Source organism: Bufo gargarizans, chromosome 9 (genome assembly GCF_014858855.1).
Source record: "Bufo gargarizans isolate SCDJY-AF-19 chromosome 9, ASM1485885v1, whole genome shotgun sequence".
NCBI classification, from domain to species: domain Eukaryota; kingdom Metazoa; phylum Chordata; class Amphibia; order Anura; family Bufonidae; genus Bufo; species Bufo gargarizans.
In genome coordinates this window covers 117,125,641-117,151,937 of record NC_058088.1, presented here as the reverse complement: position 1 = coordinate 117,151,937, position 26,297 = coordinate 117,125,641, and the positions used below count along the sequence as shown (strand labels likewise).

General features: G+C 44.3%; 1 protein-coding gene across 1 annotated transcript in view; it reads right to left on the bottom strand.

Moving 5' to 3' along the window:
• Nucleotides 1-26,297, bottom strand: part of TEX11 (testis expressed 11) — a 1,226,647-nt gene that overhangs the window by 384,911 nt on the left and 815,439 nt on the right. Inside the window, exon 16 of the mRNA XM_044268992.1 lies at nt 17,665-17,783. Within this exon, the coding sequence (XP_044124927.1) occupies nt 17,665-17,783 (119 nt within the window). The remainder of the gene's footprint in view (nt 1-17,664; nt 17,784-26,297) is intronic.

Genomic DNA, 26,297 nt, shown 5'->3' with positions numbered 1-26,297 from the left:
CACTAGTTTGGTCTTGAAAGCAGCCATGTACCTAATTTTTTATGGGTTTCTTAGGCCTGGGGAAGTTTTAGCCGGGCCGAACCGTCAGGGTCACCCGTTGAAACAGCATCTGTCTTGGGGCCGAGGTTGCTACACTCTCCTCCTACCCTCTACCAAAACCAGTCAGACGGGTCCCCCTACCGCAATCAGGTTTTATCCGTCCTCCAACATATGGTGCCCAGTTCAGGTGCTGCACCAATTATTATTACACATCCGGGTCGGTTTGCCAGACAGTCCTCTCCTGCCGCACGCCGGCAAACCCCTTACCGCCACACGGTTCATTTCCTGCATCCGTGCTCTTGCCCAAGGCCTAGGATACGATCCCAAAGTTATATCAGGGCATTCCTTCCGCATAGGGGCAGCTTCAGCCGCTTCACGACATCAGGTGCCAGCTCACGTCATTCGGTGCATGGGGCGGTGGCGGTCCTCGTGCTACACTAGGTATATTCCTGATCCTCAATTAGAGATCTCTCGTGCCTTTTGTTCATTGGCTTTGTAAATCATGTAATAAAATGTTGTTACTAATGGTTGCTTTTGCCCCCTTTTCTTGGTGTAGCCACGTCGTGGCTCCCGGCATAATTAGCGATACGCTAATCAGCGAATAACGGACTGCGGTGCGGTGGGCTGGGCGCTAACTGATCCCTAAACTACCTAACCAAGGGGCCTAAACTATACCTAAAACCTAACGGTCAATACCAGTGAAAAAAAAAAGTGACAGTTTGCACAGATCACTTTTTTCCTTTCACTAGTGATTGACAGGGGCAAGAAGGGGTGATCAAAGGGTTAATAGGGGTGATCTGGGGGCTAAGTGTAGTGTAGTGGGTACTCACAGTGATGTGTGCTCCTCTGCTCCTCTGCTGGAACCAACTGACCAAAAGAAGGAGCAGAGGAGCACAGCAGCCATATAACCCCATCATATTTACTAATATGATGGGTTAAATGGCTGCTGATTGGTTTTTTTAAAAATCAGCAACCTGCCAGCCAATGATCGTGGCCGGCAGGTTGCTGACGAAATACTTTGCTACGAAATGCCGGCCCGCGATGCGCATGCGCGGGCCGGCTGTGACGAAATCTCGCGTCCAGGAGGAACAAATCAACCACCTCCCGGACGCATCGGCGCATTAGGCGGTCGGGAGGTGGTTAAGAAATGTAACACCCCAAAAAAATGAAATTTCATCCATGTGGAAACTCAATACAGATAAATCATCTTAATCCATTCGCTACCAGCACCGTAGCTTTATGGCGCTGCGAACTAGGTACAAAATACCAGCGCAGTACAGCCACGGCGCGCTGATCGGGCAGATGCAGGAGCTGCGTCCGTCCAAACAGCAACAGGGGTGCGGCTGTAACTGATAGCCGGACCCCTGCAGTATGCGCCAGCATCTGTGAAATCACCAGAAGGATTAACCCTTGCATGGCCGAGGTCAGCGCTTACCACAGCACGTGCGGTATTTTCACGGGTGTCGCTGTCCATGGGGTCCCCGCGCTGCTGTGACAGGGACCCATGGCAGGGAAGGCTGCCTTCCGGGAGAGCCTGTGAGATCCAGCCCCCTGGATCTCACAGGCAGGAAGGTGTAAGTGTACTACACTGAGTAATACACTTACAGCCAATGCATTACAATACAGAAGTATTGTAATGCATTGTAAAGGGGATCAGACCCCCAAAAGTTGAAGTCCCAGAGTGGGACAGAAAAAAAATTTGAAAAAAATCAAGTTTTCAAAAAAGAATTTAAAGTTTCAAGTAAAAAATAAAAAAGCGTCCTATTCCCAAAATAAAGTAAAAAATAAATTGTAAAAAATAGGGAAAAAAAGAACAGTAGACATATTAGGTATCGCCGAGTCTGTATCGACTGGCTCTATAAAAATATCACATGACCTAACCCCTCAGGTGAACACAGTCAAAAAAATAAAAATAAAAACTGTGCTAAAGAAACCATTTTTTTGTCACCTTACATCACTAAAAGTGCAACACCAAGCGATCAGAAAGGCATATGCCCCCCAAAATAGTACCAATCTTATCGTCACCTCATCCCGCAAAAAATGAGCGTCTACCTAAGTCAATCGCCCAAAAAATAAAAAACTATGACTCTCACACTATGGAGACACTAAAACATGATTTATTTGTTTCAAAAATGCTTTTATTGTGTTAAATGTAAAAAAAAAAAAAAGCATACATATTGGGTATCTACGCATTCCTAACGACCTGCTCTATAAAAAAAAAACACATGACCTAATCCCTTGGGTGAACACCGTGAAATAATAATAATAAAGACGGTGTCAAAAAAGCAATTTTTTTTGTCACCTTACACCACAAAAAGTGCAATACGAAGCAATCAAAAAGTCATATTCACCCCAAAATAGTATCAATCAAACAGTCATCTCATCCCGCAAACGTGGTACCCTGATATCATTGTGTAAAACTTACATAATAAAAAAAAGTAGGCATTTTAGGCATTGCCATGTCCGTAAAGACCGGATCTATAAAAATATCACAAGACCTAACCCCTCAGGTGAACACAGTAAAAAAAAAAAAAAAAAAAAAAAAAAAAAGTGTAAGAAAAGTGTAATACCAAGCGATCAAAAAGTCATATGCATCCCAAAGTAGTACCAATCAAACCGTAAAATCTCATCCCGCAAAAAATGAGACCCTACCTGAGACAATTGCCTAAAAAATAAAAAAAATAGGGCTCTCAGAATATGGAGACACTGAAAAAAATCTGTTCTTGTGTAAAACATAGTAGACATATTATTTATCTCCGCGTCCGTAACAACCTGCTCTATAAAGATACCACATGATCTAACCTGTCAGATGAACATTGTAAATAACAAAAAATAAAAACAGTGCCAAAACAGCTTTTTTGTTATCTTGCATCAAAAAAGTGTAATATAGAGTAACCAAAAATATGTACACTAAAATAGTACCAACAAAACCTTGTGCCGTGTGCCCATACAGCAGTTTACGACCACATATGGAGTGTTTCTGTAAACTACAGAATCTGGGCAATAAATATTGAGTTTTGTTTTGCTGTTAACCCTTGCTTTGTTAGTGGAAAAAATTTATTAAAATGGAAAATCTACCCAAAAAGTGAAATTCTGAAATTTCATCTCCATTTTCCATTAATTCTTGTGGAACACCTAAAGGGTTAACAAAGTTTGTAAAATCAGTTTTGAATACCTTGAGGGGTATAGTTTCTAAAATGGGGTCATTTTGGGGTGACTTCTATTATGTTAGCCTCACAAAGTGACTTCAGACCTAAGCTGGTCCTTAAAAAGTGGGTTTTGGAAATTTACAGAAAAATTTCAAGATTTGATTCTAAACTTCTAAGGCTACTTTCACACTTGCGTTCGGAGCGGATCCGTCTGGTATTTGTACAGACGGATCCGCTCCTATAATGCAAACGATGGTATCCGTTCAGACGGAACCGTCTGCATTATATTTTACTAAAAAAGTCTAAGTACAATTTGTATTCAGACGGATCCGTCCAAACTTTACATTGAAAGTCATGGGGGGCGGATCCGTTTGAAAAATGCACCATATTGTGTCACCTTCGAACAGATCCGCCCCCATTGACTTCCATTGTAACTCTGGACGGATCCGTTTGCCTCCACACGGCCAGGCGGACACCCGAACGCTGCAAGCAGCGTTCGGGTGTCTGCCTGCTGAGCGGAGCAGAGGACAGACGGTGCCAGTCTGATGCATTCTGAGCAGATCCGCATCCACTCAGAATGCATTAGGGCTGGACGGATCCGTTCGGGGCCGCTTGTGAGAGCCTTCAAACGGAACTCACAAGCGGAGCCCCGAACGCTAGTGTGAAAGTAGCCTAAGCCTTCCAAATGGGCCGCCCCCCCCCCCCCCCCCCCCAAAAAAAATGCATTCACAAAATTATCCAAACATGAAGTAGACATATGGGGAATGTAAAGTAGTAACTATTTTTGGAGGTATTACTATCTATTATAAATTATTTTTTTATAAATAAAATGAAATTTTTTGACTCAATTTTACCTGTCATGAAGTACAATATGTGACAATCTCAGAATGGCCTGGATAAGTAAAAGTGTTTAAAGTTTTACCACATAAAGTGACACGTCAGATTTGCAAAAATCGGCCTGGGATTTAAGGTGACAAGTTGCTCAGCAGTGAAGGGGTTAATTATACATTTACGAATTTTGATTCTAAATAAAAGCATAATACAGTATCTCACAAAAATGAGTACAGCCCTCACATTTTTGTAAATATTTCATTAGATCTTTTCATGGGACAACACTGAAGATATGACTCTTTGATACAATGTAAAGTACAGCTTGTACAGGGAGTGCAGAATTATTAGGCAAATGAGTATTTTGACCACATCATCCTCTTTATGCATGTTGTCTTACTCCAAGCTGTATAGGCTCGAAAGCCTACTACCAATTAAGCATATTAGGTGATGTGCATCTCTGTAATGAGAAGGGGTGTGGTCTAATGACATCAACACCCTATATCAGGTGTGCATAATTATTAGGCAACTTCCTTTCCTTTGGCAAAATGGGTCAAAAGAAGGACTTGACAGGCTCAGAAAAGTCTAAAATAGTGAGATATCTTGCAGAGGGATGCAGCACTCTTAAAATTGCAAAGCTTCTGAAGCGTGATCATCGAACAATCAAGCATTTCATTCAAAATAGTCAACAGGGTCACAAGAAGCGTGTGGAAAAACCAAGGCGCAAAATAACTGCCCATGAACTGAGAAAAGTCAAGCGTGCAGCTGCCAAGATGCCACTTTCCACCAGTTTGGCCATATTTCAGAGCTGCAACATCACTGGAGTGCCCAAAAGCACAAGGTGTGCAATACTCAGAGACATGGCCAAGGTAAGAAAGGCTGAAAGACGACCACCACTGAACAAGACACACAAGCTGAAACGTCAAGACTGGGCCAAGAAATATCTCAAGACTGATTTTTCTAAGGTTTTATGGACTGATGAAATGAGAGTGAGTCTTGATGGGCCAGATGGATGGGCCCCTGGCTGGATTGGTAAAGGGCAGAGAGCTCCAGTCCGACTCAGACGCCAGCAAGGTGGAGGTCGAGTACTGGTTTGGGCTGGTATCATCAAAGATGAGCTTGTGGGGCCTTTTCGGGTTGAGGATGGAGTCAAGCTCAACTCCCAGTCCTACTGCCAGTTTCTGGAAGACACCTTCTTCAAGCAGTGGTACAGGAAGAAGTCTGCATCCTTCAAGAAAAACATGATTTTTATGCAGGACAATGCTCCATCACACGCGTCCAAGTACTCCACACCGTGGCTGGCAAGAAAGGGTATAAAAGAAGAAAATCTAATGACATGGCCTCCTTGTTCACCTGATCTGAACCCCATTGAGAACCTGTGGTCCATCATCAAATGTGAGATTTACAAGGAGGGAAAACAGTACACCTCTCTGAACAGTGTCTGGGAGGCTGTGGTTGCTGCTGCACGCAATGTTGATGGTGAACAGATCAAAACACTGACAGAATCCATGGGTGGCAGACTTTTGAGTGTCCTTGCAAAGAAAGGTGGCTATATTGGTCACTGATTTGTTTTTGTTTTTGTTTTGAATGTCAGAAATGTATATTTGTGAATGTTGAGATGTTATATTGGTTTCACTGGTAAAAATAAATAATTGAAATGGGTATATATTTGTTTTTTGTTAAGTTGCCTAATAATTATGCACAGTAATAGTCACCTGCACACACAGATATCCCCCTAAAATAGCTAATACTAAAAACAAACTAAAAACTACTTCCAAAAATATTCAGCTTTGATATTAATGAGTTTTTTGGGTTCATTGAGAACATGGTTGTTGTTCAATAATAAAATTAATCCTCAAAAATACAACTTGCCTAATAATTCTGCACTCCCTGTATAACAGTGTAAATTTGGTGTGTCCTCAACATAACTCAACACACAGCCATTAATGTCTAAACCACTGGCAACAAAAGTGAATATACCCCTAAGTGAAAATGGCCAAATTGTGCCCAATATTTTGTATGGCCCCCATTATTTTCCAGCTCTGTCTTAACCCTCTTGGGCCTGGAGTTCACTTGAGCTTCACATGTTGCCACTGGAATCCTCTTCTGCTCCTCCATGATGACAGAGCTGGTGGATGTTAGAGACTTTGTGCTCCTCCACCTTCCGTTTGAGGATGCCCCACAGATGCTCAATAGGGTTTAGGTCTGGAGACATGCTTGGCCAGTCCAGCAACTATACCCTCAGTTTCTTTAGCAAAGCAGTGGTCGTTTTGTAAGCATTTGGAGTCGTTATCATGTTGGAGTACTGCCCTGCGTCCCAGTTTCTGAAGGGAGGGGATCATGGTCTGCTTCAGTATGTCACTGTACATGTTGGCATTCATGGTTCCCTCCATGAACTGTAGCTCCCCACAGTTGGCAGCACTCATGCAGCCATAAACCATGACACTACCACCACCATGCTTGACTGTAGGCAAGACAGACTTGTCTTTGTACTCCTCACCTGGTTGCCACCACAGATGCTTGACACCATCTGAACCAAATAAGTTTATCTTGGTCTAATCAGACCACTGGACATCCCCGTTGGCAGTGATGAGTGGCAGGGGCAATATTCAAGTTTGCGATATTTCAAAATATATTTGGGCTAATATTCGTCATAACCGCGAATTCGAGAATTCGTGAGATCCAGTCATTATTTTCTTGATTGCGAAAATCGGCAATCAGAAAACAGATCACTCTCAGACAGCAGCACTATGCTGTCTGAACGTGAGCTGCAGGGAGAAAGTCACCTTCCCTCCCACCCCTGCAGCTGACAGAAGTTGATTTTTACCTTGAGTGTGAAAATCGGCAATCGGAAAACAGATCGCTTTCAGACAGCAGCACTATGCTGGAATAAAGAGATTAATCGAGCATCGAAGTTAAACAGCGTTGTGGGTTCCTTTATTCAAAATAGTACAGATCCATACAGTGACCATCACCTCAGTGTTCCAAATAACCGTCTACGTGTTTCGAACAAACATGTTCTTAATCATGACTGACCAGAAATTCCGTAATGGCAGTACTTGTAGAGGTAAGTCACAACCACCCCTCCCAGGTGGTGATTAGAGGTAGTGAATTGTGGCAAACCCCAACCAAAAGAGCCAATGGGAAAGTCTGAGCCAAACATTGGTGTAAGTTAAAAATGTGTATAAAACCAAATTCGTGCACTTAAAATAAATACTATTTAGGCTATTAAGTCTAAATCAGGAATGACAATACACAAAGACCAACTTCCCGCAAACAAAACGGAAAGAATGTGTTCCTGATAAACCGCATAGTCTGAACTGTGATTTCCAATGTTAAAAGCAAAAAATACAACCAGATATGGCAGATCTGTCTTCATAATTGCTCCTCTGAATAGAATGAACACATAAAGACACCAGGAATGGACTCAATCCAAATATAGATACATAAGTTCTTTCTTCAGGTTCAGGCCACCTGGATACCTCGTTTTTAATCGAAGAATCCAGAAGGCTTCCCTCTGTATTAGATGCTTTTGGAAATTGCCCCCTCAAATAGAGGGCAAAACTCGCTCGATTCCAAAAGCGGAAAAAGTTTGCCGGCTCCTGTCATATACTGAAATAAAGTGCCTGGCTGTATTCAAAATATTAACATACGAAGCATTGGTAACATAGTTCAAATGCTCCAGGATTCTGTTCTTTAATTTTCTTATGGTACTCCCCACATAAAGTAAATCACACTGTGTACATCTGATGACATAAATAACCCCAGTGGTATTACAATTGATGTAAGACCTAATGGGGAAATGTAGAGTATGCCCAGAATCCTGGAACATTTTGGTGGGCAGAACATAACCGCAAGTCCTGCAGGGATGGCTGCCGCACCGTGTGGCAGGCACTGGATTCAGTTCTCTGTGAAGTGGAAGCAAACAATGAAGGAGACAGTGAAGATGCCAAAGTGGGAGACCGTCTGGATGCCACTCTATAACCATCTTGTAGCAGGCCATGTAAAATATCATCTTCACGTAGGATCAAAATACATTCTGATACTACCTGTTTGACCTGCTGAAATTGGTTGCTATATGTAAGAACCAAGGTAGGCAGATTAATATCTTTCCCACCTACTGTATTTACACTGTCCCTGCCTTCACTGTTGCTCCCGAAATGTAATGTCTCACGATTCTTCATCTGCGCTATCTTTTCCGCTCTTTTATTTATCCAACTAGGATAGCCCCTTGCCAACATACGTGTCGCGATGATGCGGCACTCCGTCATAAAGCAGCATCCTTGCTACAATTTCTTCTGGCACGTACCATTTCATCCACCGGTACAGACTTGATAGTGTGCATAGGGTGATGGCTATTAGCTCTCAAAATCACATTGCCAGCAACTGGTTTGCGATAGGTGGATAAGTGTATATTCGAATGGGGAATGCCCGTGAGTTAGATCAAGAAAATGAATCGTGAATTTTAAATTGTAAGGATTGTCATTAAGATAGCACATGAAGTCAGGTATGGCAGGTACATCACCACTCCAAATAACGAGCAGGTCATCGATGTACGATACCTGCCATACCAGTCCAGCGCCGCCACAAATGGATTGTCTGTGGTATATATATACCTTTCATCCCAGTATGAAATCGTTAAATACGCTAATAAGGGGGAAAATTTTGCCCCAAAGAAACTCCCTGTGTCTGCAAAAAGAATAAGCCATCAATAGAAAAATAAATATGAGTCAATAAAAAATCTGACTTCTATGATATATTCTATAAGATACAATTTATGACGGCTGTACTTATGCAGTGTCCCACTCAAGCAACCGTGGGCCCGCAAACGTGCTTTTATGTATTAATGTCATGTGATATGCCTGTATTTTGTATTTTATTTCCTGTCATATTCTCCATGTCACAATGTGATTTCATATGCAAACATCCTTTATACAGGCCAAGTCAGGTTGCACTACACTTGTTTCTCCACTAGATCGAGCAGTGTTAGTGTGTATATATAGCTTAGCTCAGACCTAAGTTAGGCTGTGCAAATGTGTGCAGTTGTGTGCAGTTCTGTGCACTTCAGTTCATTTCCTGGTTGAGGTGTGCAGTTGAGCTCAGGTAAATCCAAGTGAGAGTTCAGTTGAATGCAGTTCTCTCATGAGCCTACAAGAAAGCAACAGCCATGTAGCTAAATATCTGGAGGGAGGCATCTTCCTAGCCTCTCTACTCTGTCCCTGTCGGTTCCATAGCCCAGGGTTAAGGCCTGCAAGTATTCTTCCTAGAGGTGAGCAATCCACTACTATAGATCGCTCTTCCAGGGTGACCAATGTCTAAACTGTATGCAGCCGAGTATTTGAGGAATTATCACATTTATACAAAACAAAGGATTAGCAAGATAGTCATAACCTGAGGACGTATTAGGCACCTTTGTACTAGGTGTAGGAGATAGCTTGAAGCATCTACATCTCCAGTTTAAATCCTGAGGACAATTGTTCAGTGAAAGACATATTGGTAAACTCATTAAATGCAGGAGTGTGAATAGGAGAATTGTTTGGAAGTATCCTCTGACCCATGAAAATATCTCTTGACCGTAAGATATCTAATGAATTTATTTATGTCCATAAGGGTTGAAAACAAATCAAAATCATGGGTCGGAGCAAAGGTCTAACCAAGTCTCATAATATCGACCTGACTATCAGTTAATACCTCATTTGATAAATTAATTACTTCAAAATAATTTGCAGTACCCACAATGGGGTTCATTTCTTGTGGTGCCAAGTAGCCATGGTGTGTGGCTTTCTTATGTTTACAGCCCCCTCTTCTGGATCGTTTTTTTTAATTTTTATCCACTTTGCCTTTATTTTTCGTTTTTTGTGATAAGAAATTTTGTTGGACGAAGTATCAACTTTATGCTCAGCTGAGGGATCATCATATTCAGAATTGGATTGCAAACAGTCGGATTCTGAAGAAAAACTGACAGTTCTAGTCCGGGACTTGTTTTTATTCTCGGTGTATTTCACATTTGTTCTCTCCTCCCCCACTCATACACCTGTTTGTTGTGATAATCATATAAGTAAGGAATCTTCTTAAGTCTTAGACCTCTGGGTATCATCGATTTTTCTAAATATTTGGTGAGAGTAGTGTGGTCCCACCACAATCTTATTTCTTGTAATAGAAGTTTTTCCAAATCAAACCCCAGGTTGTTCATACCTAGCTGATTTTGTATGGGATTGTCATCCGTGGAAAAAAACCTGGTCTGCTTTGATTTTGCGATCAGGAGCAGATACAAAAGCCATATTTGGGTTTGCAAAGTGGGAACAAACTAGACGAACAAATGCTGCAATGTACACTGCATTTGGATCTGACGGAACCAACTTAGGAAGGGGATAGGCAGGGAGACACGGAAAAACTTCATAAACTAGTAGCAATGTGGACAGTATCCAGCTTGAGCTGGATACCGTCCACATTGCTACTAGCAGCACTATGCTGTCTGAACGTGAGCTGCAGGGAGAAAGTCACCTTCCCTCCCACCCCTGCATCTGACAGAAGTTGATTTTTACCTTAATTTTTTTGAATCCCGGTCAGCAGTGATGAGAGGCAGGGCCGATATTCGAATTTGCAATATTTAAAAAAATATTTGGGCTAATATTCGTCATATATTCGCGAATTCGAGATCTCCAGTCATTATTTTCATGATTGCGAAAATCGGCAATTGGAAAACAGATCACTCTCAGACAGCAGCACTATGCTGTCTGAACATGAGCTGCAGGGAGAAAGTCACCTTCCCTCCCTCCCCTGCAGCTGACAGAAGTTTATTTTTACCTTATTTTTTTTTAATCCCCGTCGGCAGTGAGGTGCAGCAGGGGCGAAAAATTTGCGATAAAATTTGCGATACGAAAATTCGCAATCAACACTGCTCCTATAGGCAACTTTCCCATTGGTTGCTAGGGATGTTGCTAAGTGCCGATATTCATGATAAATTCGCAATTAGAATATTTGTGAATACGAATATATAGCACTATATTCTAAATATTCGCAAATTCTCAAAGTGACGATATTCGCAATTAAAATTAGCAATTCCAATATTCGCGTTCAACACTACCTGACGGCTGCAGGTTGCGCGTGGCTTAGTGAGACCTGGGAGCGGGGTTTTTAAGTCCGTCTTTTGAGAGTGGCCTGAATGGCCACCCTACCTGCCCCCTGAACTGTGACCTTCACAACACTCCACTCCCTTAACAGTGTCATCCACAGCACCTTGCCCCTTTAACCCCTTAGGGACGCATGACGTACCGGTATGGCATGTTTCCCCGAGTCCTTAAGAACCCATGAAGTACCGGTACGTCATGGGTTTAAAACGCGATTGCGGCGCGGAGGGGGTTAATTGGAACAGGATGTCCACTGAAATCATTCAGTGGGCATCTTGTCACAACATGGGGGGGGGGGTCATGGGACCTTCCCCCTGTATCGGCGATTGCAGCAAACCGCAGGTCAATTTAGACCTGCGGCTTGCCGCGTTTCCGGTCTATTCGGGTCTCCGGTGACCCGATGAAAAGGACTGTGATCGGTGGTGTGATTACCACCAATCAAAGTCCGAGCATTTGGGAGAGGCAGTGCTGGCGTGGTGCTGAATGTTGTTGTCCAGGGTGCTGATTGGTGCAGGGAGAGAGGCGGGAGATTCAAACTCCAGGCGCTCCTCTCTCCCCTCCTCTTCCTGTTCAGCACCTGCACCGTCCTCACCAGGCTCCTGTGATCCCCCCCATCGGCATACATCACCCTCCTGCACCCATCACCCTCCAGGTAGGTTAGGGTCAGTGAGGGAGAGGCACCGTTAGGCAGGGATAGATAGAAGGGAAAAGTTAGTTTTATTATTAAAAGGTGGTTTATTATTTTCTAGCTTTGAGACCCTAGACCCCCCCTGCCACACAGCACCCGGGCTCCTTTTTGGCTAGACCCGGTGGCTGGACGCCGGTCAGTGCAGCCGAGATGAGGACATTTTGGGGCCTCGTGCTGCAAATGGGTCTAGTGCAAAAACCCAATGTCAGGCAGTACTGGAGTGGGGGCATCCTATACCAGACCCCACTCTACCGGGCATGGTACAAAAAAGTTGCAGTCTACTTGGTACAGGTTGCCTTGTACAACGCTTTTGTACTATCCCGAAGCGCTGGCAGCACAGGGACATTCCTCCAATTCTATGAGGCAGTCCTCAAGGACCTGATTTTTTTCAGACCAGGAAAGAGCAGGCCGGAGTACCTCAGGAATTGGAGGCGCCCGTATCGTCCCTGGCCAACATTTTCCAGGTGTGGTCCCCCATACTGGAAAGAAGGGACAAACCCCAAAAAGATGCAGAGTGTGTCGCAAGAGGGGGATATGGATGGACACCACCACTCAATGTGACACTTGCCCCGATCATCCAGGCCTCCGCATTATCGATTGCTTCAGGGAGTATCACACTTCCATGGAGTAGTACATTTTTATAATCCCCAACAGTCCCCTAGAGAAAATAAAAAAACTATGGCTCTCAGACTTTGGAGACACAGAACCATTTTTTCCACAAAAAATATTAGTTTTAGTGCAGGCATCCTCAAACTGCGGCCCTCCAGTTGTTGTAAAACTATAACTCCCAGCTTGCCGAGACAACCTACAGCCATCAGCAGGGCATGGTGGGAATTGTAGTTTTACAACATCTGGAGGGCCGCAGTTTGAGGATGCCGGCTTAGTGTCTCCAAAGTCTGAGAGACATACATATTTGGCATCGCCGCATCCGTAAAAATCTTCTCTATAAAAATAACATGTAACCCAACCCCCCTGGATGAACAGCGTAAAAAAAAAAAAAAGTGTAACCTAACATCACAAAAAGTGTAATAGCGAGCGATCAAAATGTCATATGCACACCCAATTGGTGCCAATAAATATGTGTAATATCTAAATCTATTTTACAATGTAAACATATTAGGTATCGCCACGTCCGTAAGAATCTGCCCTATAAAAAAAAAACATTTGACCAAACCCCTCGGATGAAAAGCTTTAAAAATATAAAATAAAAACGGTGCTAAAAGACCAATTTTTTGGCAAAATTTCCATTTGAATCCTTTTTTTTCCGGTAATAAAGCAAGGGTTAACAGCCAAACAAAACTAAATATTTATTGCCCCGATTCTGTAGTTTGCAGAAACACCCCATATGTGGTCGTAAATGGCTATATAGCCACACGGCAGGGCATAGAACAAAGGGAACGCCATATGGTTTCTGGACGGCAGATTTTGATAGACTGGTTTATTTACACCCCCTGATGTAGCCTAGACTAGAAACTCCAAAAAAGTGACCCCATCTAAGAAACTACACCCTTCAAGGTATTCAAAAGTTACTTTACAAACTTTGTTAACCCTTTAGGTATTCCACAAAACTAAATAGCGAATGTAGAACCAATTTTAGAATTTAATTTTTTTGTTACCTTACCTCAAAAAAGTGTAATATAGAGCAACCAAAAATCATATTTACAATAGTCCCAAAACAACAACCACCTTATCCCGTAGTTTCCTAGATGGGGTCACTTTTATGAAGTTTCTACTCTAGGGTGCATCAGGGGGCTTGAAAGGGTACATGGTGTAAATAAACCAGTCCAGCAAAATCTGCCTTCCAAAAACCATATGGCGTTCCCCTTCTTCTATGTCCTGCCGTTTAGCCAAATAGTAGTTTAGGACCACATATGGGGTGTTTCTGCAAACTACAGAATCAGGGCAACCCATATTGAGTTTTGTTTGGCAGTTAACCCTTTGCTTTGTTCCTGGAAAAAATTGATTATATTGGAAAATGTTCAAAAATAAAAATAAAAATTCTTATATTTTATGTCCATTTGCCATGAAGTCTTGTGGAAGACCTAAAGGGTTAACAACGTTTGTAAAATCAGTTTTGAATACCTTGAGGGGCGTAGTTTCTAAAATTAGGATGGTTTCTATTATGTAAGCCTCACATAGTGACTTCAGACCTGAACTGGTCCATAAAAAGTGGGATTTGGAAAATGTCTTAAAAATTTTGAAATTTGCTTCTAAACATCTAAGCTATGTAACATCCCCAAAAAATAAAATATTATTCCCAAAATGATACAAACATGAAGTAGACATATGGGGAATGTAAAGCCATCACAAATATTGGGGGTATTACTATGTATTAACTTTTTTGACCCAATTTTAGCAGTGTCATGAAGTACAATATGTGACGAAAAAACAATCTCAGAACGGCCTCGGTAAGTAAAAGCGTTTTAAAGTTATCGGCACTTAAAGTGACACTGGTCAGATTAGCAAAAAATGGCCTTAAGGTGAAATAGGGCTGAGTCCTTAAGGGGTTAATGGAAATCTGTAACCAGGATAAATTGCTATTGAAGAATGATGCCCCTCTGGGCACCTTACTGGCTCATTTGCATACCAAATAAACTGGATTTTGGTGCTATTAGGCTATGGCTTTACTTAAATAGCAATTATCCTGGTGACAGATTTCCTTTAAAGCTGACCTACAGCAGTGAAGAAAAATGGCTGGGTTGGTATGGAAACCTGGTGTAAAACCGTGTGTATGTGGAGACTAAGGGCCTGGCCAGGCTTCTATTGGCTAATGCATTTTTTGGGGAATATCTCAGGAACGGTACCTGCTAGAGAGCTGGTCTCAAACTTTCCCTGACACCTGATGTACCTGTGTACCAAATTTCGTGATTGTAAATGCGATGGTGCGGATTCATTTGGCTCCTTTAGCGGACATACATACACACACATACACATACACTCAGCTTTATATATTAGAATTGTTACTGATACAAGCACCCCTGTTAGACTGGTGCTTGCCCCTGCAGCTAATGGCTTAAAGGGGTTCTCCAGGAATTAAGAAAATAAAAATACTTAAATATTATGCTATTATAAATATATTCCCAAATGCCTTTCATTAGTTATATTGGCTTGTTTTATCTAGGGAGCAATCATTAGGAGAAATAAAATGTCAGCCATCCTATTAGTACACACAAAACCTGTCCTAATCACACAGGAGGACACGTTCCTTCAGAAGAGTGAGCTATAGAGCTAGCTCATCTTTAGCTCTACTCTGCTTGTCAGGGATTATGATCCTAAATACAGTTGATAAGATCTTCAGCTGAATCTCTGTAGAAATGGAGTTCATGAGGAGACGTGAAGTACAGAGAGGATGGACAGGACAGACTGTGGTAACGTGGGGCTGTGGCAATGGAAACTGCAGACAAATGCTGCTGCTCATTACTACATCCCCATTCTCCTCTCTGTACTTCATGTCTCCTCATGAACTCCATTCCTACAGAGATTCAGCTGAAGATCTTATCATCTATATTCCGGATCATAATCCCTGAGAGCAGAGAAGAGGATGAGGCAGCTCTTTGCCTCAGTGTTGTGAAGTAACTTGCCCTGCTGTGTGATTAAGACAGATTTTGTGTGTACTGATAGGATGGCAGCCATTTTATTTCTCCTAATGATTGCTCCCCAGACAAAACAAGCCATTATAACTAATGAAAAGAATTTGGGAATCTATTTATAAAAAGTAATTTTTAAGTATATTCATTTTCTTAATTCCCAGAGAACCCCTTTAATTTTACAGGTTTAAAAGGTATTACTTTCAAATTTGTGCAGCCACTAGCACCGCGGTTGGGTAGGGTTTAGGCCACCTTGTGCAAACCCATCTTTAAGGTGTCAATACATAAATTATAGTGGTAAATATGACAAGAAAGATATACAATACATCATAGTATACTAGAAGATTCTCAACTAAATCTAATTCAAACATACTAAAATTGTTTATTGTATATACATATGTGGACAAAATTGTTGGTACCCTTCCATTAAACAAAGAAAAACCCACAATGGTCGCTGAAATAACTTGAAACTGACAAAAGTAATCATAAATAAAAATTTACTGAAATTCAACTAATGAAAATAAGACTTTGCTTTTGAATTGTGGTTCAACAGAATTTATGAAACAGACTAATGAAACTGGCCTGGACAAAAATTTATGGTACCCTAATCTTAATATTTTGTAGCACAACCTTTTAAGGCAACCACTTCAATCACACGATTTCTGTTACTCTCAATGAGACTTCTGCACCTGTCTACAGGTATTTTGGCCCACTCCTTGTGAGAAAACTGTCCAGCTGCCTCAGATTTGAAGGGTACCTTCTCCAGACTGCATGCTCCTGATGTTCAGTAGGATTTAAATCATTTCTTATAGAAGGACACTTCAAAATAGTCCAATGCTTTGCTCTTAGCCATTTTTAGATGTTTTTAGCTGTATGTTGTGGGTCATTATCCTGTTGGAGGACCCATTACTTGCAACTGAGACTAAGCTTTCTGACACTGGGCAGCACATTTTGCTCCAGAATGGCTTGATATTCTTAACATTTCATTGTACCCTGCATAGATTCAAGACACCATGCACTGGATGCAGCAAAGCAGCCCCAAAACCTAACCAAGCTAACTCCATGTTTCACAGTAGGTACAATGTATTTTTATTTGTGCAATGAGCAGGGTACGATTATACGCTGACGCCAAATTATGCAATGACTGGGTCAGGTGTAGATGATAGTCTATGTTTTGTTCGTGACGCCAACTGCAGCATGCGCAGGGTACTATCACAGGGCCCTCCCAAGGTGTTATAACGCACGTCCCAGGTTAGGAATGCCAGAGTGGTGTAATGTCCTATAACGTCTCTATAGGCGGTAATAATTGTGTCAACGGTGTCTCGTACCTGGGTACGGCTGGACTCCTGGCTCCCTTGCAATACATTTTAGTGTAGTGATAGTAGGAGTAATAGAGGAATTTTGTAGCAGAAATGATGTCCAGACCTTTAGATGAAGGGGGACTCCTGAAGGCTATCACACAGCCTTCCCCAACAGGGGTGGCTGGCACACTGGCTCTAACTTCCTTCCCCTTCCATTCTGCAGGATGTGGGAACAGCCCACACCTCCACAGAGGGGGGAGCTAAGCCGGAATAATCCTTTCCAGCTCAGATATACTAAACTGGGACTAATACCTTACCAACGCATTGCTGCCACCTTCTGGTGAACATGGAAAATTACAAGGAAATTTACATTTAACATAGGTTTTAAATGCACAGCTGTGAGGACATGAGCAAAATCATATCAGATGACAAGGTAAAGGCTCCTAACAGATAGTAGCGGGGTAGAGGCATGTATGCTTTATTTTTGCATCAGTGAACATAGAGCTGATGTGACTTGCCAAAATGCTCCAGTTTTGTCTCATCTGTCCAAAGGACATTTTCCCAGAAGCTTTGTGGCTTGTCAATATGTCTTTTGGCAAATTCCAGTCTTGCTTTTTTATGACTTGCTTTTAACAGTGGTTTCCTCCTTGGTTGTCTTCCATTAAGTCCACTTTGGCTAAGACAGTGATAGATGGTGCAATCTGACACTGATGTACCTTCACCTTGGAGTTCATCTCTAATCTCTTTGGAAGTTGTTCTGTGCTCTTTGGTTACCATTTGTACTTCAATTTGTCAACACTTTACCTCTTGCGGTCACATCCAGGGAGGTTGGCTACAGTCCCATCAAGTTATTTTAGTGACCAGTGTGTTTTTTTCTCTCAGAAGGGTATCAACAATTTTGTCAATGTGTGTACATATAGGTAATCTTTGCTTTTTACTTACGTCTAGAGCTATTTGTGCTGCTAAGCTGAGCAGATCTATTGCTGAACAGTTTTCCTCCAAAAGCATATCCATGTCAGTCTGATTTGCCATATTTCCCATAGCTGAGATAGCATTTGTAGCTGCAAAAGTAATTGAATTAATAACATTAGCATATTTTGTGATCTATGTCTGTGGACCCTACTGTTTAGCAAATACTGCACATTTATGATCTGTTTATCAAGCATAAGTAATCAATGTGCATGAGGTGAATCCAACCAGAAAATCAAGGATCAGGTATGTTAGATTTCAACATATAGGCATAAGCTGATCTACTTCTCTTAACTGAAATAAATATACACTGCCTGGCCCAAAAAAGGTCACAAACTGTAATATTTAGTTGGAACACCTTTAGCTTTGATTATGGCACAAATTCGCTGTGGCATTGTTTCAACAAGCTTCTGCAATGTCACAACATTTATTTCTATCCAGCATTGCATTCATTTATCCCCAAGATCTTGTATTGGGAGATTTGGACCACTGCGCAAAGTCTTCACCAGCACATCCCAAAGATTCTCAATGGGGTTCAGGTCTGGACTCTGTGGTAGGCAATCCATTTGTGAAAAATTTATTTTTCTTCCTGAACCACTCTTTCACAATTTGAGCCTAATGAAACCTGGCATTGTTATCTTGGAATATGCCCGTGCTATCAGGCAAGAAAAAAAATCATTGATGGAATAACCTGGTCATTCAATATATTCAGGTAATCAGCTGACCTTATTCTTTGGGAACATAACGTTGCTGAACCTAGACCTGACAAATCGGGAGGCTCTTGCCTATTTGATTGTTTAAATCCAGGTAATGACCTTTTTTTTGGCCAGGCAGTGTATATCTTCAGCTGATCCCAGTGTGTTTTTGTATTTTTATGGGAGTGGGCAAGAGCAGCAGTTGGCCTAACTCTGTGCTGTAGATTTGCCTGCTGTCCCAGATTTTCTCATAAAGCATCAGAAATTTACTGGTATTTTAACATAGTAGACAGGTCATAGTAGGCTGTTGGGAGTTGACACTAAGAAGCCAGATTGACTTCTGTGTGAAATGTATATACAGTATATATATTGCAAGAAGGTACAAGAAATCATCGTGGGTACGTGTCACCGAGGTTCCTGGCCTCCGTGGAGTAAGAGCCGTTTTGTATGTGTCAGCAGCAGTTGCTGTTTGACACCTTGGTACTGAGCATGGCTCTTACTGGGAGTAGTCAAAGTGCTAGGTGGGTGACTACTCCCCACGTTCCAGGCCGGGTTTTGCCAGGCATAAAAACAGCTAGCACTGTCAGGTGGAGAGGATTACCTCCGTCTGACAGTGGAGCTCAGTGTGCTGGGATCTGGGGCCTTTGCTGGGCTGGAGAGCGGAGACCCCGTGTGTCAGGGGAACAGGCTGCCTAAAGCCTGTATTTTAATTTTCTGAGGCAGAACTGCCACCAAGGTGACTTGTTTTATTAATTTGCCAATGGGTGTGAAGTAACACCAACACTGCAAAAGTGATGTTTTTGTTTTTGGCATCATGTGTGAATAAACACTGAAGATTGAATTGCGAACTTGTATTTTGCCTCTGTACTGAGCCCGCTTATCCTAACTACCAGAGCGAATCCCCACAATTGGTGGAGGATGGGGGCATGAGCAGTGAGGCTGGTGTGAACGCCGAAATATTTTTTGGTTTGCATTTTTGGGAACGGTGGTATGTCATACATCAAACCAGCAGTATTACAACCTGTGTCCCATGACAAAATGGAGGCTGTTGTGAAGGCCCTCATGCACGCTAATCTGCAGCAGCGAGAGACAAACCTGCAACAACGGGAGGATAACAAGCAGCAGCAAGAGACCAACCAGTTGCTGCTACAACACGTGATGGCTTTGCAGACAGCAGGAGCAACCCCGAGGGTCCACGATGACCGGAAGGCAGTCTGTGCGGCGATTCCTAAGATTACACCCGCAGACAACATTAAAACCTACCTGGCGATTTACGAGAAAGTGGCCACAGGGGAGAAGCTACCCTGAGACCAGTGGGCTGAGGTTGTCGCTCCGTTCCTGGCATCAGATTTCCAGTGGGTGTATTTCGACTTGCCGGATGATCAAGCGGCCAACTACCAAAAAGTGAAGGGTGAGATTTTGGCAAGACTAGGGGTGAATGTGTTGGTCCAGGCCAAGCGGGTACATCAGTGGGGGTTTAAGCCTGCTGAGTTTGCGAGAGCCCAGTAGTATGGCTTATTCCACCTTTTGCAAAAGTGGCTACAGCTTGAGGTGCTGAGTCCCATGGCTATGCTGGATAGACTATTGGCTGATATGTTGTGGAGGGCTTTGCCCCCACTCCAGCAATGGATTGACCAGGTCTCTCAAGGTAATTCCCTTGAGATGGTCGACCTGGTGGAACGCTATGTGGCTACCCAGAATCTACAGGGGGGTTCTTTTGGGAGGGGGGCAGTCAAATCCCGTAAATTTCCACCCCAGACCTGGCGACTTGTGTCAACTAAACCCGCCCGGGATGAGCCCCCTATGTATTCGGCTCCTAAAGACCGCTGGCGGTGTCCGGAGCCTGGCCATGTACAAGCTGACTGTCCACATCAGGTGGAACCCATGGACACGAACTATGGCTTCCGTCAGTCATTATATGCCAGGAAGCTGTGTGCAGCAGGTACCCCAGGAACTCTAAATCACTTGTGCCAGGTGGAAGTGGGAGACACTCCATCGGAGGCCCTGCTGGACTCAGGGAGTCTGGTGTCTCTAGTAAACACTCACTTGGTACGGTCCACCGAGTATACTGGCCAGAAAGTCGGGGTAATGTGCATTCATGGGGACTTAAAAGACTATCCCACCATCCTGGTGTCTCTAGCCAAGGGGGCTGGCAGTTGGACTCACAAAGTGGCAGTTGCCACAAACTTACACTACAAACTTATAATAGGGAGAGACTTCCCTGGTTTCGAGGCACTCTGGCATACTACAAAAGTGACTGATACCCATGAGACAGGGGTAACCACAGCAGAGTGGCCTTGCTCCAGGGGGAGGCCAGAACCCTGGTAACCCGAGGCTGACGGGCCAGCGGTAGGGGGACCTAGGGTTGGACGATATCAAAAATATTCAGACGATAACGATATTAAAAAAGTTATCGCGATAACGATATATATCGCGATAAATGCCCATTTAAAAGAAAAAAAAACACAAGGCGTTATACTGTATGGGGACAGCCACAGGGAGACGTTACACTGTATGGGGGCAGCCACAAGGAGACGTTACACTGTATGGGGGCAGCCACAAGGAGACGTTACACTGTATGGGGGCAGCCACAAGGAGACGTTACACTGTATGGGTGCAGCCACAAGGAGACGTTACACTGTATGGGGGCAGCCACAAGGAGACGTTACACTGTATGGGGGCAGCCACAAGGAGACGTTACACTGTATGGGGCAGCCACAAGGAGACGTTACACTGTATGGGGGCAGCCACAAGGAGACGTTACACTGTATGGGGGCAGCCACAGGGAGACGTTACACTGTATGGGGGCAGCCACAGGGAGACGTTACACTGTATGGGGGCAGCCACAGGGAGACGTTACACTGTATGGGGCAGCCACAGGGAGACGTTACACTGTATGGGGGCAGCCACAGGGAGACGTTACACTGTATGGGGGCAGCCACAGGGAGACGTTACACTGTATGGGGGCAGCCACAGGGAGACGTTACACTGTATGGGGGCAGCCACAGGGAGACGTTGTTACACTGTATGGGGGCAGCCACAGGGAGACGTCGTTACACTGTATGGGGGCAGCCACAGGGAGATGTCGTTACACTGTATGGGGGGCCACAAGGAGGCGTTACACTGTATGGGGGGCCACAAGGAGGCGTTACACTGTATGGGGGGCCACAAGGAGGCGTTACACTGTATGGGGGGCCACAAGGAGGCGTTACACTGTATGGGGGGCCACAAGGAGGCGTTACACTGTATGGGGGGCCACAAGGAGGCGTTACACTGTATGGGGGGCCACAAGGAGGCGTTACACTGTATGGGGGGCCACAAGGAGGCGTTACACTGTATGGGGGGCCACAAGGAGGCGTTACACTGTATGGGGGGCCACAAGGAGGCGTTACACTGTATGGGGGGCCACAAGGAGGCGTTACACTGTATGGGGGGCCACAAGGAGGCGTTACACTGTATGGGGGCCACAAGGAGCGTTATAATAAGGTCTTATGGGAGCGAGGAGGAGGGAGAGTCAGGGCGGCCGCTGCAGGAAGTAGTAGGTTTATAATTTCGTCATCAGACAGAGCACACACTAGTGAGACAGCCGCAGAAAAAGTCTCTCCAGAGACACCAGTACTCACACAGGGGATCGCCAGTTCGCCACACACAGAGCCGGCACTGGTGGATGACGACGTCAGATGGTGGGTGGAGACTTGACTAAGGGAGGCGGAGCAAGAAGGAGGCAGGCCAGGAGCGAGAGGAAGTAATTACCCAGCGCTATGCAAGGTGCAGGGGCGGGCGGACGCACGTTTAGAAGAGGTCTGACCGCTTTGATGATGTCAGAAAATACCGCGGTATTTAGGAAACGGCGATATCGCCATATCGCCGTTTTTTTAATACCGCGGTATATCGTGATACCGGTATATCGCCCAACCCTAGGGGGACCACCACTTGGATGGAAGAGGGGGAGACAACCCTACTGAGTGTAATGGTGGGAGACGTGGAGGACTTGCCGCCGGGCCCTGAGCTGGCAGACCTCAATGTCTCCGGGGATAATTTTGGGACCCCACCCTATCCAGAGCCTGGGAAAATGTATTAATAGTAGATGGTGAACCACAACAAGCTGGGGCAGAGTCGGTGTTCCCCCATTTTGTGGTTCAGCAGGATATGTTGTATTGGGTAAACCAGATGCGGGTGAACCCATTGAACAGTTGGTAGTGCCCCAGGCTTATCGCAAACTTGTGTTAGAGTTAGCCCACCAACATGTTCTTGGGGGTCATCTGGGAATGCAGAAAACACAGGACCGGATTCTACAGTTGTTTTACTGGCCCAGTGTGTTTAGGGAGATGGATGAATTCTGTAAGTCTTGCCCGACCTGCCAGGCAACTAGCCCCCAGCACCTTTTTCCGTAGTCCCTTGGTACCTCTTCCAATCATCGAGGTACTGTTTGAGCATATCAATATGGACCTGTTAGGTCCAGTACCGAAGTCCGCTAGAGGACGCAAACACATCTTGGTCATCCTAGACTACTCCGCTCGGTATCCGGAGGCGGTGCCACTACGACATACATCAGCTAAACTGATAGCTAAGGAGCTAATGGAAATGTTCTCCCGAGTGTGGCTACCTAAAGAGGTTTTGACCGATCAGGGGACCCCTTTTATGTCCAAGGTGATGAGGGAACTCTGTAAGTTGCTGCACATAAAACAGCTACGCACGTCCATTTACTATCCACAAACGGTCTGGTAGAAAAGTTTAAAAACTTTAAAAAAAATGTTGAAAAGGATAAATATGGTAAGGACTGGGACCTTCTTCTGCCCTATCACATGTCCACAGTGCGAGAGGTACCCCAGACCTCTACTGGGTTCTCGCCCTTCGAACTACTATATGGCAGACACACTCGCGGTCTCTTGGATGTAGCCAAAGAGGCATGGGAACAACAGCCCACTTCGTATAAAAGTGTTATTGAGTACGTTACCCAGATGCAAGAATGGATAGAGACAGTGTTGCCTCTTGTTAGGGAGCATATGGAGGCCGCTCAGCGAGCCCAGAGTCAGATCTATAATCGTCAGACTCGATTCCGGATTTTTAACCCAGGTGATCGGGTTTTGGTTCTGGTGCAGACCGTGGACAGTAAGTTCCTAGCCAGGTGGTAGGGCCCCTACGAGGTACATGAAAAAATTGGAGAGGTAAATTACAAAATACACCATGTTAATTTACTAAAACCTTGGAAGGATAGGGAAGCCTGCGGCCGGGCTTTCTAGGACAAGAGGCTCTGGCTCCTCTGTCTGATGCAAATGAAGCAGTTGCCACAATAAAAAATGCTGACAGCCTCTCCTCTAAACAGGCTCAGGAAACCAGGAAGTTTGTTAGTCAGAACATGGATGTGTTCTCAAACCTCCCTGGATGCACTTCCGTAATCCAACATGACATTGTCACTGAGCCTCAGGCAAAAGTCCGGTTAAAGCCATACCGGGTACCTGAGGCTCGGCGAAAAGCCATCTCGGAGGAAGTACAGCTCATTTTGCGTCTGGACATAATTGAGGAGTCTAAAAGTGAGTGGGCCAGTCCTATAGTCTTAATTCCCAAGCCAGACGGGATGTTACGATTTTGTAACGATTTTTGGAAATGAAGCAAAATATCCAAGTTCGATGCATATCCCATGTCTCAGGTAGATGAACTAATTGAGAAATTAGCCCAAGCCAGGTATTTTTCTGTTTTGGACCTCACCAAAGGGTACTGGCAGGTACCCTGGACGGAGGCTTCCAAAAAGAAAACTGCCTTGGTTACACCAGAGGGGCTGTACCAATATAAGATGTTACCCTTTGGCCTGCATGGCGCCCCGCCACTTTCCAACGTCTAATGGATATTGTACTTGGTCCACATCGGTGGTACGCCTCGGCTTACCTGGATGATATCATCATTCACATTACCGACTGGGAAAGTCACCTGCCCAAAGTACAGGCCGTAGTGGACTCCCTTCGAAAGGCGGGACTAACGGCTAACCCAAAGAAATGTGCGATAGGGTTAGAGGAGACTAAATACCTTGGGTATGTCATTGGGCGCAGAGTCATCAAACCCCAAGTAAACAAAATAGAGGCGATACAGAATTGGCCCCGACCCTCCACCTCTAGACAAGTAAAGTCGTTCCTAAGAATGGTGGGCTATTATATGAGGCTTGTCCCCCATTTTGCCACTTTAGTGGCTCAGTTGACAGGGCTCTTAAAGGGACAGAAGTCTGTGATAGTCCGCTGGAATGACCAGGCGGAAGAGGGTTTCTCCTCTTTGAAGTCGGCCCCGGTTTTGGTGCCGCGCGACTTCAAGAGGAAATTTGTGGTACAGACCGATGCCTCTGAAGTAGGCCTTGGTCCGGTACTGTCTCAGAAAATCAACAAGGAGGAGCATCCCGTTGTCTTCCTCAGCCGTAAGCTTACTCCAGCGAAGACCCGGTACAGCAAGCATCCTCAAACTGCGGCCCTCCAGCTGTTGTAAAACTACAACTCCCACAATGCCCTGCTGTAGGCTGATACCTGTAGGCAGTTCGGGCATGCTGGGAGTTGTAGTTTTGCAACAGCTGGAGGTCCGCAGTTTGAGGATGCCTGCGGTACAGTATAGTGGAGAGAGAATTAGCCCAACCTATAAGAAAAAAATCAAATTGGGTGTATAAAATACACTGGGGTTTGACATAATATATTGAACCAACCAACGAAAAAAACCAATAACCCCATAGAAAATGAGAGAACACACATATAATATATATATGTAGTTTATTAAGACACAATACAATTATTATAACACAAAGGCACAAAGTAAAAGGAGAGTGGGACGCCCCATGTAACGGGACCGTAAGCAACCACCCTCACATATACCCAACTAACAGGGAAACGGGGTCATAAACACTGGGTATAAAACACAGCATAGAGATGGGAGAGCTGTAAGTTCGCCCAAAGTGACATATAAACATATGTGTGTTGAATACATGTAAAGGGTCAATACGGTCACACATAGCAGGCTTGCCCACCGTAAGTAGCATGAATGGCCATCATAGAAATGCAGACAACTGAACTACATCACGCAGTGAGGGCGAAGCAAGAATGCTATGTGTAAGCGGTAAAATAACAAACTAGCTATGCATGAAACAAAACATTAGTTACCCATGGTATGCTGGAACCCAAAGTCTATGAACAGAGCTGCACCTCGACGAGCGTTTCGCCGAGAAAGGCTTCGTCAGGAGGTAGAGATAACATTCAGATGTCCATCTTTAAATAGTGTGGTCCACAGCCGGCAGTTGATTAGTGCATACGCCCAGTGATGCAGAGCATGACATCATAGAGGCGCGCCACCCGCTCCTGGAGATCAGACGAGGCCCGCCCTTCGCGTCACATGGCCAGACAGGGAGGAGGGAGCCGCGTTAACAGCGCGCAGCCACACCCCCCTCCCGTCCGATCACATGACACGAGGGCGTGCGTCAGCCGGATCCCAGGGGACCAGGTATAGGAGCTCCCCCACGATTTCACTCCGCAGCGCACTGGTGCGATGCGCATTTGTCAGGTGGAGACAGGGAATGAAGAATAGAGCAAATCACGGGCATTTGTCAAAATGTGTTCTAAGAGGTCCAGCATACCAGGGTAGCGATAAATGGACAATACAGTACTAAAAGGATGACATAACACATCTCGGATACAATATATCTTCCATTCCAATGCTGGTAAGATCAAAGCCACTATGAAGGCCCCGTGTTTATAAAACTATAAATCTAAAAACAGTAATGATAAAATAAAATAAATTCATTACAGTAATGGAATGTTGGCAAGCAGGTTAATCCCCCGCTTAATCATACCACATGATAAATGGATCAAGGTAACCTATACCATGAATAAAGAGCTAACACTATGCACGTATACTAAGTGTAGTGATATAGAACAATATAGC